The sequence below is a fragment of the Clinocottus analis genome, unplaced genomic scaffold (assembly GCF_023055335.1).
Source record: "Clinocottus analis isolate CAN_PGR_092001 unplaced genomic scaffold, fCliAna1.0.p SCAF_24, whole genome shotgun sequence".
NCBI lineage: Eukaryota > Metazoa > Chordata > Actinopteri > Perciformes > Cottidae > Clinocottus > Clinocottus analis.
Genome location: NW_027175976.1, coordinates 4,679,509 through 4,693,448, shown reverse-complemented (window position 1 = coordinate 4,693,448; position 13,940 = coordinate 4,679,509). Strand labels below are relative to the sequence as shown.

At 42.8% G+C, this 13,940-nt stretch overlaps 2 protein-coding genes and 1 pseudogene across 15 annotated transcripts in view; 2 read left to right on the top strand and 1 right to left on the bottom strand.

The window, feature by feature from the left end:
- Positions 1-114: 114 nt before the first annotated feature.
- On the bottom strand, positions 115-2,744 carry cenpl (centromere protein L). 2 transcript variants are annotated; one of them, XM_068590562.1, is made up of 5 exons: positions 2,659-2,744; positions 1,692-1,857; positions 1,357-1,608; positions 689-1,276; positions 115-599 (listed from the first exon to the last, which is right to left on the bottom strand). In XM_068590562.1, the coding sequence occupies exons 1-5, from the start codon at positions 2,670-2,672 to the stop codon at positions 525-527; spliced, it is 1,095 nt and encodes a 364-aa protein (XP_068446663.1). In that variant the 5' UTR covers positions 2,673-2,744; the 3' UTR covers positions 115-524. The 2 variants fall into 2 exon arrangements, with proteins under 2 accessions (XP_068446663.1, XP_068446664.1); XM_068590563.1 differs by having other exon boundaries at positions 1,357-1,605.
- On the top strand, positions 2,671-6,058 carry LOC137794302 (ATP synthase-coupling factor 6, mitochondrial-like; annotated as a pseudogene).
- A 4,868-nt stretch (positions 6,059-10,926) lies between these two features.
- LOC137794229 (peripheral plasma membrane protein CASK-like) overlaps positions 10,927-13,940 on the top strand; it is a 34,155-nt gene continuing 31,141 nt past the window's right edge. For 7 of the 13 annotated variants that reach the window (XM_068590940.1, XM_068590946.1, XM_068590944.1 and 4 more), the window contains exon 1: positions 10,928-12,056. In XM_068590940.1, coding sequence (XP_068447041.1) covers positions 11,992-12,056 — 65 coding nt within the window. In that variant the 5' untranslated portion in view covers positions 10,928-11,991. Of the gene's footprint in view, positions 12,057-13,940 lie in introns of all 13 variants that reach the window. The other 6 variants (XM_068590935.1, XM_068590943.1, XM_068590941.1 and 3 more) reach the window with 2 other exon arrangements.

Here is a 13,940-nt window from a genome sequence, read left to right as displayed (position 1 = left end):
AACAGAGCTGATGTGAATTAAAACAGAGCATGGCCGGAACCCAAGTGAACAAGATGAGAATTTGAAGTGATACAGATGTATGCGCAACTGTTTCAGACAGTAAATATTATACCATTATTTTTGACAATTCTTTTATTATGAACAAACCTTTTGGGGTTTTTATTTACAACTAAAAATGACACGTATATATAAACAGCTGGACAGGTATTTACAAGAGGTGGAACCTGCTGATGTTTGCCAGCACAGCAGATATAATTATGGCCACAAGACTGCCTGTTTTCTTGTATTTAAGTTCAAATAAGGGGATTAAAAATAGAAAAGGCCAGAATATGACTCTTTCATCAAAAGAAAATATTATGGAAAAATGACTTTCTATTTCATGTGTTTGAAAAGAGTTTACAAAAAACATGTTTGGCTTTGTTGATAATCAAAAAAATAGAGGTTTGCAGGAAGTATTTGTTAAATGAAGGCTGCTTTCGGAATATCGTATTTCCTGGTGGCATGAAAAGTCTGTGTCCGGTCACTCAGATGGGCATTTTGAGGAGGGCGCACTCCGTCAGTAGCTTCAGGGTGGTGATCATGTATCTGCTGTTGGTGATCTGAGAAAAATAAACCAATATTAGCACAGCAAATACATTTGGTCTGTGTGTACATGTTGAACGACTGATGGGAAGTCGTCGGATAGTACCTTCATCCTGCCGCTGTGCTTCGCTGAGCCCAAAGCGGTTGAGACCTGGTTCAGGCAGCCCGCCGACAGATCCAACCTAAAGTGTCTGTAGAAGTGACTCTTCAGGCCCTGCATGAAATTTGTCACCTCCTCAATGTCGATACAGTTCTCCTCCTCCTTTTCTTCCTTTTCCTCCTCGCCTTCTCTATTCTCCTTCTCCTTTCTCACACTGCGCCACAGCTCCCAGGCGTCCTCGGAGTTAACGGTGTAGGTGACCTGCATCGGCGGCACAGCGGGAAGCGTCCAAATCATCTTGAGGTGCTGGATGTTGGCCTCCGTGTGGCAGTTGGTCCACAACGCCATCAGCCATTGCAGGCTTGTGTGGCTGACCTCCAGAGGGCCGAAGCAGCAGTCAAAAGACTGCTGGAACCAGGACTTGACCAGAGTGGTGAGGCCTTCGGCCCCGCTCCTGCCGAAGAGTGGCAGACAGGTGAAGTCTTTCGGGAGCGAGCGCAGGTACTCGGGGTTGCCGTTGACGCAGGTCAGCCAGCCGCTCCACACCGGCTTCTGCGACTCATCCTTCCCGGCGAATGTCGCCCTCGAGTGGATCTGTATTGGGCATGGGAACAGTGAGAAAAGGGCGACCGTGAGCCTGAAAAGCGTGTGTGTCGACGAACTCCCGCGCCCACCTGTATGAGCACCGTCTCAGCATCATCGGCCGACTCGGTCATCCCCTGCACCAAGGAGAAGGACACTCTGAAGGTCTGCGGGCCCTCCACCTCCACCGCCAAACCCTGCTGCTTCCCCGCGGCAATGAACGCCGCGAGCCGCCTGGAGTAGCTCTTCAGCTGGGTGTGTCGGAACTGATGGAGGGGCGTGACGTACGACAGCTGCCACTCGGTTTTCACCAACAAGGCCAGCTGCTCTGGGTTCACCTTCTCCTTTGACAAAGACAGGAGAGGACGGGAGACGATGAGCACACGCGTTAAATGGAATGTAAACGCGTGTGCTCATCGTGACTTACAGCGACGCCGTGCGACTTTAAGGCTTTCCTGCTGGTGTTGAGCCTCCTCGCAGACGGGGTCAGGCCGAGGCGCGACGCTGCGCCGCCCAGGCAGCTGCGGTATGACAGCCGGTAGCTCTTGCTCCTCCTCTGGACGGCAGCATTGTTGAGGGGGGTTCTCGTCGTACTGCAAGTCACACACACACACACACACACACACCATTACACCCGTTTTATAGAGGAGACTGTGTTGAAATGACCTAGTCTGTGAGCAAAGCTGTAGTGACCATGGTGTTTTAATGTCTTACGTGATAAAATTCTATTTTTATAACCACACAGAGTGAATATTTGACAACCAAAATATACATTTTGGGTGCAGTAGTACTGCTTGGTCCCACTTTATTCACACATATATGAATGAAATGGCTCCAGTTAATATATGCAGCAGCACTGACCCTCATGTTAAACTGCTGCTAAAGCGTAATTAATTTTTAAGCAAAGGCAGCAGCCAGAATACACACAACACAACTTCGCTCATGTTCTGCTCGCAACAACAGAGAAAAGCCAAACTACAAGTGCACTTCTTACGTGATCAGGAAATAACATTAGGTGCCGTGGAAAACAAAATATGAAATGAATGCAATACGTTTGTCAGTAGAATTGAAAAGAAAACAGTACTCGTGTTTTTTGGGGCAAAGGGATGTTTGCCGAATTGAAGAGTGGAAGCAAACGATTCGTAAAACGGCGTGTTTATCATCGAAACAGATGTGTACCCTTCATGAAAACAAAGGCAAACTTAAACTACGTTGTTACTGAATGATATTTGGCTTGATGCTCTGTTCAGACGGACGAGAACTGCTAGCATCGATGCAAGAAATGCGGTAAAGCAAATAAGCGGTTCACAGAACTATGCTGTTTAATTTTTTTGCGACGGAAAACACACTTCAGAAAATAATATTTTAGGTACGCGATAAAACAAGAGTTCTACCTGTTGTGATCCATGTCTCGCGAACTCAGCCGAAACGGAAACAAGTTTAAACGTCGCGCCTACCCAGAAGCTTGCGCGGTTAGAATCAGCCAATCACTTCAATCCAAACAGGAAGTTGGGAGTTTTATTTTTTTTTACAAACATATTTTTTACAATAAGTTAAATATTAAATTGATTAACACAAATATACTAAATATAACGCCAGTGAAGGTAATCACGGAAAGGGAAAAATGAAAATTATGCAAAAATGATTAAATTATTATGATTGTAACAGAGAAACACCACACAAATTGAAATAGACTGAAAATTGAATAGATTGAAAAAGACTGCAATCCACTTGACGTGTGCCTTAGCAACGCACCACACCTTTAATTGCCTGACCATGGCTCAAATGGCATACAGTAAAGGTAGCACGTCTGGGATAACTACATTTGCAGTATAAAAAGTCAAAATTAAAAAAGCAAGTGTATGTGTTACAATGGTTAATTAAACAGCCGTGCTATACTTTGTGACTTCAGGAGTGATTTTTCCAAGATAAACGGCAACACATGATGTCAAAATGTATCGAGGTTTCAACCTAAATATGCGCAGCGCTGCGCAAAGGAGGCGCCACATTGACGCCCACGAACACCACAACAGTCCCACAATCCACCGCGATCATCCACATGTGGATCTTGTACTGAAAGTGTCAGACCCGAGGTGAGTAGCGTCACCCAGTTTTAAAACAAATGCTATTAAACGTGTAACTGTGTCCGATTCGCCACAACTGTACATACTGCTGAATACGTTATCCTTGTCTTTAGTGAATGTTACGTTAGCGTGACTTAACGTAGCACAATAGAGGACAAGTTGCTAAAGCTATCTTAGCATGTTAGCCGGTGCTAAGCTTTAAAGCTAGTGAAGTGTTATTAAAGCAAACAACATTCAGCCTTACTTAGCAGCTGGAAGCACTTTGAACGATGGTGTTGTGACTCAGTATTAGTAACAACACATCGTGGTACGTATTAAGTGTGTAATGTTAGCTAATTCAATGACATTAAACTGTAGCTTAGCTCACTACCTAGGTACGTTAGCAATGCTAGCTAACGTTAATTTGCTCCAGCTAACCACCAGCTCGTCCTTCTGTGCTACGTCATGAGTTTTATAGGTGAATGAGTCATTCAAGTATTAATATCCTTCATTTGATTGATAAAGCACGTCACGTTAGTTGCAGTATAACTTTTACGTTGGCAGATAATTCATCATGTAAAATGTCAGGCTACTTATTTACATGAACGTTAATATGATGTAGCGACTGGACGTCCAGCATAACAAGATTCAAGATGTTTTTACTGTCATTTGCACAGAAAACAGACAGTTATTCTATACAATAAAAAGCTAATTTTGCTCGGTCCTCCTAAAATACAATAAACTTAAGGAACAAAATATAAAAGATATAACAGTATTGCACAAAAATATGATAATAGTATTGCTCATTGTATCTTATACACTATGCATTGCTAAAACATTGCAATTTGTCAGAAAATTTCCGTGTTGATGGTACTTCTGGAGGACACTCGAGAAGGCTGTGATGGTTGAAATCTTGTTTTGAAATGGCTGTGCCCGTGACCGGGTGTCCTTGTTGTTTCTTCAGATGATGCTTCACCGTTTATCCCAGTTGTCCTCCACACCGCGCCGTGCTATGCTGCGCCGTGCTGCGCTGCGGTGTGACCATGCGCCGCAACCTCGGGCTGTCCGCAGTCCTGTCCAAGCGGGCCCAGGAGCTTGACTCCATCGAGAAATTGTTCCTGGACAAGATCCGGGACTACAACACCAAGAGCAAGTAAGTTAATGTCGTGCACCTCTTGTGTAGACTCACATGAAATGTACATACTTTGAAAATAGAGATTGGGATCAAATGGGACACCAAATAAACCTGGGCAGCTCCACTAGGAAGAGAACATGTGCACATTTTATTGGCGCCACATTTATATTTAATTACATTTCATTTGTTTCTCAAAATAGATACTTGGGTGAATGTACTGAAACATTCTTCTCAATGAGTGAGGAGTTATTTTTGTTTCTTTCCCCGACAATAACAACAAAATCATCAGCAGCGAACAAATATTTCTTTTAGACATCTGTATCGGCCCAGAATTTCACAATTGCTGCATCCCGAACAGATAGAAGTTTAGAATTTAGTCTCTGGTGCAATATTATCTTCAGACTAGAAAAATGACAAGAGCTACTTTTGAGTTTCTTCAGCATACAAATTAATTTCAGTCCTTGCTGCTCAATCATTTACATCTTCACTCATCTTTTGATGTCTTGTGTCACCCAGGTCTTCGGGTGGCATTGTGGATGCAGGACCGTCCTCCCAGAAGAACGTGTCTGAAGAGGTGGCGAATGGACGAGGAGACCTCGCTAAGTGTCCTGAGGTCCAATTCACAGGTGAGTTTTGGGCATATACAGATTTTTTTTTTTCATCCGCACAATATTACTGTTCCCTCTCATAAATATGTATTCCTTTGCCACTAGAGAGACTCACTGTAATCTGAGGCTTTGTCTGTGTCCATATAGACACAGACAAAACCTCAGATTACAGTGAGTCTCTCTAACTGTACTCATTGTAATCTGGGGCTTTGTGTGTGTGTGTGTGTGTGTATATATGTATATATATATGTGTATATATATATATGTATATATATATATATATATATATATATATATATGTGTGTGTGTGTGTGTATATATATATATATATATATATATATATATATATATATATATATATATATACACACACACACATATATATATATATATATATATATATATATACACACACACACATATATATATATATATAGTTATATATATATATATATATATATATATATATATATGTGTGTGTGTGTATATATATATATATATATATATATATATATATATATATATATATATATATATATATATATGTGTGTGTGTATATATATATATATATATATATATATGTGTGTGTGTATATATATATATATATATATATATATATATATGTGTGTGTGTGTGTGTATATATATATATATATATATATATATATATATATATATATATATATATATATATATATATATATATATATATATATATATATACTTTGTTGTATTAATACCTTGAGATCTAGCCATTTACTTCATATTGCTGTCGGCAAGATTTAAAATGTAATTTCAAGTATTTGTATTGTTGTACAGCTGGAATGTCATTTCAAAACTTGGTGATTAACTAACTGTTCTGTTTTTTTTTTTTCAGTGCCCGAGGAAGCGGCAGATCCGGATGTCACATGTAGATCTACATGTGACATGTAGCTCTACATGTGACATATGTTGTATATAATAAAAAGAGGGAACCCTGTTACTGTGTATTTTTTTGTTGCTTTTTTCTGGTCTTTTTTCCATGCGTCGCGCAATCAAAACTCATAACCCTCTCCGTATCTTTCTCTGGAAACCGGGGAGGAGGCTCATGCCTCTGACTCCCTTCGCGGATCATGATGGGGTTCACATCTGAGGCGCGAACCCGGGACCATGCGCTTGACCCAACAGGAGCTTTGTTACTGCGCCACCACTTCCCGCGGACTTGAACATGTTCTCTGCGTGTATTTGTCTTCTTCATTTGGGTGTTGAACCTAAAAGTACTGACCTGCATAAGATTTGAACCTATAACCTCCAGTTTGCAACACAGTTGTTTAGCACACCACACTATTAGCTCTGACCCTTATCACTGTTTTTTGGTCATATTTCATTTCAACCTAGAGTACTTATACTTTTGGTATTTTAAATGTTACATTTTGGAGGTAATCATGTATTTTTACTTTAGGTTGTACCTCTATATTTCATATTTGGTCATAACCTAGAAGTTTGATTTGAGTACTTTTACTTTTGGTACTTTAAATACATTTTGGTGGTAGTCATGTATTTTTCCTTTTTTTGGTACCTCTATATTTCTACCGCGGTATTACTAGTTGTATTTCTGTAAAAGTTAGAACAACCTTTTCCACCACTGGTGGCTTGTGGAATCTTATTCTGTAGGAATACATTATGTTGATTGGATTTTGTATCATTAATCTGATTCTGCACATTTGTAGAAACGTATCTATCATGATAGAGGAGTTTTAAGTGTTCATGGAGAGTACGTTGTGAATGTACCTTTTTTTCCCATCATCTTTTTTGTGATCGCATTAATAACTGCCAGCAGGTCTTTGAATATGAAAACATTTTTATTGCATTCAGGATTCAAGAGATTCAAGATGTTTTTACCGTCACATGCACAGACAAAAGACAGTTATTCTATACAATGAAAAGTTTATTTTGCTCGGTCCTAATACACAATTCCAATAAACAAGGTAAAAAAATAAGGCACAAAATATAAAAGATGTAACAGTATTTCTGTAATGATAAAATATGATACTATTGGTATGATAAATATGACAACAGTATTGCTATGATAAATATAACATAATAGTATTGCTCATTTTATCTTCATACACTATGCAGTGCTACAATATTACAAATTTTGGGAAAGTTCCCGTGTTGATGGTATTTCGGGAGGACACTCTTGAGGTTGTGATGGTTGACATGGCCGGCTGCAGCAAACAGCGTCCGGGTGTCCAGTCTGTTTCCTGATGACGTCATGCGGCAGCTCTGATGCCGTTGCGCAGTCCGCTCGTGACGGGATATAAACTGCCAGTATAAACGCTTCACTCAACTACCTTGGCGAGTACACGGGTCTACACTTCAACAGTTCAACACAAGTTGAGCAGTGTCCTTCAACCACCTGGACGTCTAAAAGCCAGGTTTCCTTGAAAATAAGAGCACAGATTCTCTCGTCTCACACGCTGGGTTGTAGTCGTGGTTCTCAGCTCCTCCATTACATATACACCATTCAAATAACAGTCTGAACAACCCATTCACACAGTCAGAAAACAGACACTTAGTTTGACAAACGGGCACAAAAATACAGAGACAGAGAAGTAATGAAAGTTTTTTTCCAAAAAAAAAAGTGTGATCAATAGATAATGTAACAAATTAAAAAGGCACATGGTATATATCTGCGCGCGCGCGCGCGCGCGTGCGTGCGTGCGTGCGTGCGTGCGTGTGTGTGTGTGTGCGCGTGTGTGTGTGTGTGTGTGTCAAGTTCCTATGTATTTGTTAACTCTTGACCAACTTGACTGGCTGGTACATTTGGTCCAAAAGACACACGGGACAACTCTTTCCAACAAAGCTCCAACTTTATTGTTTCTCTTATTCTTTTTCAATTGTTGGCTAGTTGGTCCATTTTGGTTGAAAACCTTTGAACACAAAAAAAGCACAAAGTTATACAGACATGTCAATAAACTTTAAACAATTACAACAAAATAAATACATACATTACCAGAGGCTCCTTCGGCTGTTCCACGATTTGACTCCTCTTCTGTCTCAGCTGAAATGTTTGCTGGGAGACCTTCAATTCACAGCTGCTTCAATTTAAAGCAATCAGCAGTGAGACCTTCCATTCACAGCTGCTGCCACTTAAAGCAATCAGCAGCCTGCACTGGCCTACTTGCTGTGCATTATGGGACTTGCAGTCTTTTCTTTAAAAAAATGTTGACATGGGTGTGTGTGTGTGTAAGTGTAGGTGTGTGTGTAGGTGTGCGCGCGTGTGTGTGTGTGTGTGTGTGTGTGTGTGTGTGTGTGTGTGTTCAAGTTATAATATAATTATTATGTATGTGTATAAAAAGACCATGCAGGCACATTAGGGTGGAATGGGGTTGGTCTCAATTGGCTGGAGTGGCTTCCTGTTCTCCTGGACAGGAAGCCACTGTCTTCATGCACGAATGTATTATATAACACATCTGTGGTTTTACGTCGTCACTCAGACCATAAAGGTCTTCTCTAACACCGGGGTCCCAGTGTATAAACAATCCAATGCATTCCACAAGGCTCAAAGCATGCAACTTATCCCATTTGTACCAATATAGTTTATAACATACCTTCTCATAAAAACATCTTCAAACAAACGTTTGTCAATCAATTGTGAATTATTACTACTGGAGACACATTTACAAGAGAAATATTTTGGATATCAATCCGATTTAGGCACATCAGAGCCCCTCCCCTCCCCTTTTCTCTTTTTGTGGCATTAATTGTGCACAAATTGAGAAGAAAATATCTCATTCATCTGCAATGAACTGCCCCCTCCTTTTAATCTGTGTCTTGTGATGTTGATAGTTGTCACCTCCTTCAAATAACACCAGAGATCAGGGAAAGAGTGAATTAATTGTACAGTAACATGCTGATTTTATACCATATTGCACAACTTGAAATGTTCCACGGCAGAACAGGAAATCAAAGGGTCTCCTTGGAATGAATGTAAGTCAATGCAACACCTTCCTGAGTGACACAAATACATGTGTGTGTTTGTATCGGTGTGTGTGTGTGTGCGTATGTTTCACTGGCTGCCAGTTTCACATGCAACCACCAAAACTATTCCCATCCCTGTTACCATGGAAACTGTGCCCTTTCTCCCCCTTCCCATGTATGGTGCTTCTTTTGGCATTCACTTTCCTCCACGTTTATTATCTATAATCTTATATTTGCCCTTACGCTAAATTCTGTCAGAGCCTCTGTTTATATGTTAGTATCTGTTTTGTTTATATATATATATATATATATATATTTTCCAAGTACCTGTGTATTGATGAAGGGCTGCTCAGAAGCACACAAACTGCCATGCATACAGTAAGATGACCACATCGACAGCCAATCGAGTTGTCGGTAGCTTCGACCAATGAGGGTGAGGCTTGCAGATGATGTGTGAGCGGAAACGGTGTGCAACGAGAGCACAGCGCCCTCTAGTGGCACCAGATGTCTTTGTTTATTCCAGTCTGCATGGATACGTTCACCTTTCTGCTTTTGAAGGCCCTGGGGAAGGCTTGGCTGGCTTTTTCCTCAGTGTTTGATTTTAGTTAATTAAATTGGCAGTTTGCTTTAATCTTGATTTTGAATAGATTAATATATATATATATATATATATATATATATATATATATATATATATATACCGACATACATTTATATTTTTAGATGGTGACCACATCTACATGACATTTTTGTTTACATTGGTATTTAATCGTAACATTGATACTTCAACCACTCCTTACTACAAATTATCTTTTGACATGAGTCTTTTTTTTAGAAACACATTTTACAGAGTTTTATGTTTGTTGGTAGTGGAAATGGCCATGGTCTTACATGAAAGCTAATTAATGTTTAATAATAATTGTAATCAGGTAAACATCTGAATTATGTGGCGCTTTGCATGCAGATAATTCAACACACATGAACAGATTATAGTTTGTAACATAATATTCATGACAAAGAGGGTCAAATGGATCAAGTTAGACCATCGTTGTATTAGAAAGTGGTAGTTTGCATATTGGTTTCTTTCATATTTTTTCTCACATCATGCTGAACTGCACTTATTTTTTATTATTATTTTTTTATTTAACCTTTATTTAAGCAGGTCGGTCCTGTTGAGATACAATGACTTATTTTCCAAGGGAAGCCTGACCAGGACAGCAGCATAGAAACGTTTCAACAGTCACAAGACACACATAAATCACATAACACAGTATTAACGCACTGCACTTCATGAGAGGATGTCCAAAATGGAGCAGTGGGATGTGTGCTATTCCTTTCATCACCTCCAGGGGGCATCACCGACACATCTCAGGGCCGGTCTTCCCACACCTGAGGTAATTCCACCTGCGTCCCTGCACCTGCAAGAAAAGATTACGTGAAACTCAGTAAATCGACTTAATCCTCACATGATTACTTACTAATCGCCTTTTACGCGGTTCTCCGGGGAGGCCTTTTGCTAAAAAGGTTTCACATGTCACAAGAGTAGAGGCTTATAATTGGCTGGACATCACTTCATTTCCAGTGGGTAGAGTCTGAAGATCATGATACCTGAATCAGCTGTGTCACGATCTCATTGCTGTTTTTAAATGAGTAAATATTGACCCTCGCTTTGCAGACATGGACAGTTGGGAATATGCAATCTCCTCCCTGCACATATTGAGAAATGCATGCGTTTTTTGTTTTTTTTCTACCGTGCATCTGACAGTCAATGTGTGGGAAATACGTTGTACAGTCAGAGGAGACAACACAGGGACCAACCGCATCAGACGGTGAAAAGCTGACGTAAGGTGATGGGGCCTGGACGCTCGACGCTTGCGCGGGATGCACTGGATGCAACCGTTGGATGGGGATTAGGAAACTGCACCTAAATCGGAACCCCCAGCGTACGCCATCTTGGCTCGAGCGACGCTACAGCGCGAGTCTGGTCTAAGCCCCGCTCCCCCGGACCATTTCGGCTCTGTCCGGACCAGTTTCTCGGACGACAGAGGGAGGAGCCTGGCGCTTCTGGAAGTCGGGAGGAGCAGCAGCCAGTCAAAGCCAGCCAGCATCCAAGCCAGCGTAAGGGGACCCGGAGCGACGGCGGACGACGGGGTCGGCCGCGTTGGAATACGATATCATCTTAATATTCACGAGCGCGGGCGGTGTTTGTGTGTGTGAGTGTGTGTGTGTGTGTGCGCGCAGAGTAGTCGTCGACATGCACGGGAGGGTCTTCCGCTTGGGCTCGGGAAGCTGAAGCGTAAATTGCAGCCGGGACCCGTTACGTTGTCGGTGGGGGATAAGCCATCTGCGATACCAGGGTGTGCACGGGCGCACTAACGGCGCGAGCCGACCCGTTATTCCATCGACGGCCATAGCTCGCGTTAACCCCGGCGAGCCAACCCGGTTATTGAGCGCTCTCCGTTAGCTTGCGGCGAAAGGGAGCACCTCGGTCGGCGCGCGGAGACAGCCTCCTGCGGATGCTACTGCGGGGAGGTGGGGGGAGCCCTGTGTCCGGCGGTGCCCGACGGTGAGATACAAGCCCGCGGCATGCGACGAGGGGTGCTTTGCTGCGAACGAGCGAGGAAATCTCCACACCCCGGGGTCCGCTCCGTGGTTCCTATCTAGCTAGCTCGCTGGCTAAACCGGGAGGGGAGCTCGAGAGAAGGTGGGGCCGCGGAGCGACAGCCTCGGACGCCAGCTAATGTGGCTAAGCCGGCTAACTTGGACTCTTTAGCGGCCACGGGATTTTTTTTTTTTTTACCTCGTCACTGACATTTTTGGTGTGTGGTGGTGAAGGAGGGGGGTTTAAATAACAAGGAGTCGGTGCTATCTGGCACGAGAGGAACCCTAACGAGGGGGAAAATCCAAAATTTCCGTGTGGGTGGGATATATCTCGAGGAGAGCATCCTCGTTTACCTGAATGACCATGGCGGACGACGACGTGCTGTTCGAGGATGTCTACGAGCTGTGCGAGGTGATTGGCAAGTAAGTACCCCCACTAATCACTGCCATTGTGCACCTGTCTCCGATTTTACCTAATGTTCTCTGTTGTACACACTGCTTGGGTGGAGGCTGGCCTGCAGGGTTTTTCCTTCTCAAGGGGAACGTTCCCTGGGTGTGTGGGTGAGGTGAGGTCGCTCCTCAAAGTGCATTTTAAACTTTTGGTTCAATAGGAAGCTCACAATTACCTAATTGTTATATTATTATTACGTTAGGAGTTGCAGACGGGGTCTGCCATCACGACCCTCCATGCAGGAAAGTGACTGTTTTGTGGGAATGTCTCTCGTGCATTAACTTCTGTGCCTGCAGGTGGAGTGGCACAGGCCTTGGTGTTCTTCTACCTTATTTTACTCATACCCTACAGTTGGAAAAACTCCCAAAGTTCTTGCTGTTTGTCTGCCGTTTATTTACTTTTGGTAAATACATTCATTCCTAGCTGACATGGCAGGACAGGGCATGAGACACGGATACGTTACATTACATTTAACTGACGACTTTATCCAAAGCGACTTACATTTTACATTTTTTTGCTCTGTACACCGTAGACACAGCAACAGGGAGCAATTCAGGGTTAAGTGTCTTGCTCAAGGACGCGGCAGGGACCGGCGGAGCCGGGGCTCCGTGTATAAAAACAGTATAAAAACATGATTGACAGATGGGCATGCTAACCACTGAGCCACAGTCGTCCCGCATGTGGAAGAATCATCAAGGCTGCACATCTAAAATGTCTGCAGGGGTTTCCTCCTCCCGTCCCCCTGTGTGGTGGCAGCCAAACCTGCATATGCACACTCCTAAAATGTGTCAGTCAGGGGAGAACTTTTTTTCGATATGCTGGTGAGGTAGTGATGTTTTCATAGAAACCAGGAGACTAACTGAAGCCGGAGAGGCGAAGGTTCAAGGTATCGTAAATATTCAAAATTGGACACAGTGCACAACTCCTGCTGGAAGAGATCCAGGAAGGCTGACAGCCCCATCACAGTCCTGGGATACCAGTAAGTCCCCCACTCCCGCTGAAGGTCCATTAAGTTATTTCTAGGGGAAAGAGGCACACTCTCTCCATGTCCTCCGGCCCTGTTCTATATCCTGGGATTTCCTGTTGTCTTGGTTACTAATTGATGGTGGTTCCAGTACCTCAGCACCTCATGGGACGTGGAGCCAGAGTCGGTGGTGCAAACCATCTTCAAGTTTGCACAGTTCAATGATGGTTACATTACATTCAGCTGACGCTTTTATCCAAAGCGACTCACATTTTTGCTCTGTACACCGTAGACACAGCAACGGGGAGCAATGGGGTTAAGTGTCTTGCTCAAGGACAGGGACTGACGGAGCCGGGGCTCGAACCACCGATCCACTGATTGAAAGATGGGCATGCTAACCACTGAGACACAGTCGCCCCAATTTAGTCAATACAAATCAATGAAGGCGGTAACTACAGTTAAGCTGAATCCACAGGCCGCAGAGAATGACGGATGAAAACATGTTTACTTGGCTCGGCCCCAGTCTCGGATCATACAATATTTCTATATTTTTGATAGTTTGCTTCATCCAACCTCAGCTATCAGATGAGCAGAGATCCCCAAAGATGTGCTATAGAGGACAGCTACTATATAATGTATCTTCTGCGATCATTAGCATTGCCTGTGTATCCTGCACGTAGAGTTTGATACGACCACGCTGCGTTTTGTAGTACAAATGTGGTAACCTCGTAAGTTTGGTGTTCCCTGCAGATGTAAACAAACACTAAGAAATACAGTGTTCGCCAATACTTATTGAGCGTTTGTGTACGATCTCACTGTCCAGACGGGTCAGGAGAAGAGTTGCACATGAGCGAACAGCTTCTGCAAAGAAGACACATGCCACAATTATGTC

Coding starts and splice junctions, on each gene's coding strand:
- cenpl (XM_068590562.1), bottom strand. Junction 1,277..1,356: donor CTGAGACGGTGCTCATACAG/GTGGGCGCGGGA, acceptor TGCCCAATACAG/ATCCACTCGAGGGCGACATT. Junction 600..688: donor AGCACAGCGGCAGGATGAAG/GTACTATCCGAC, acceptor TATTTTTCTCAG/ATCACCAACAGCAGATACAT.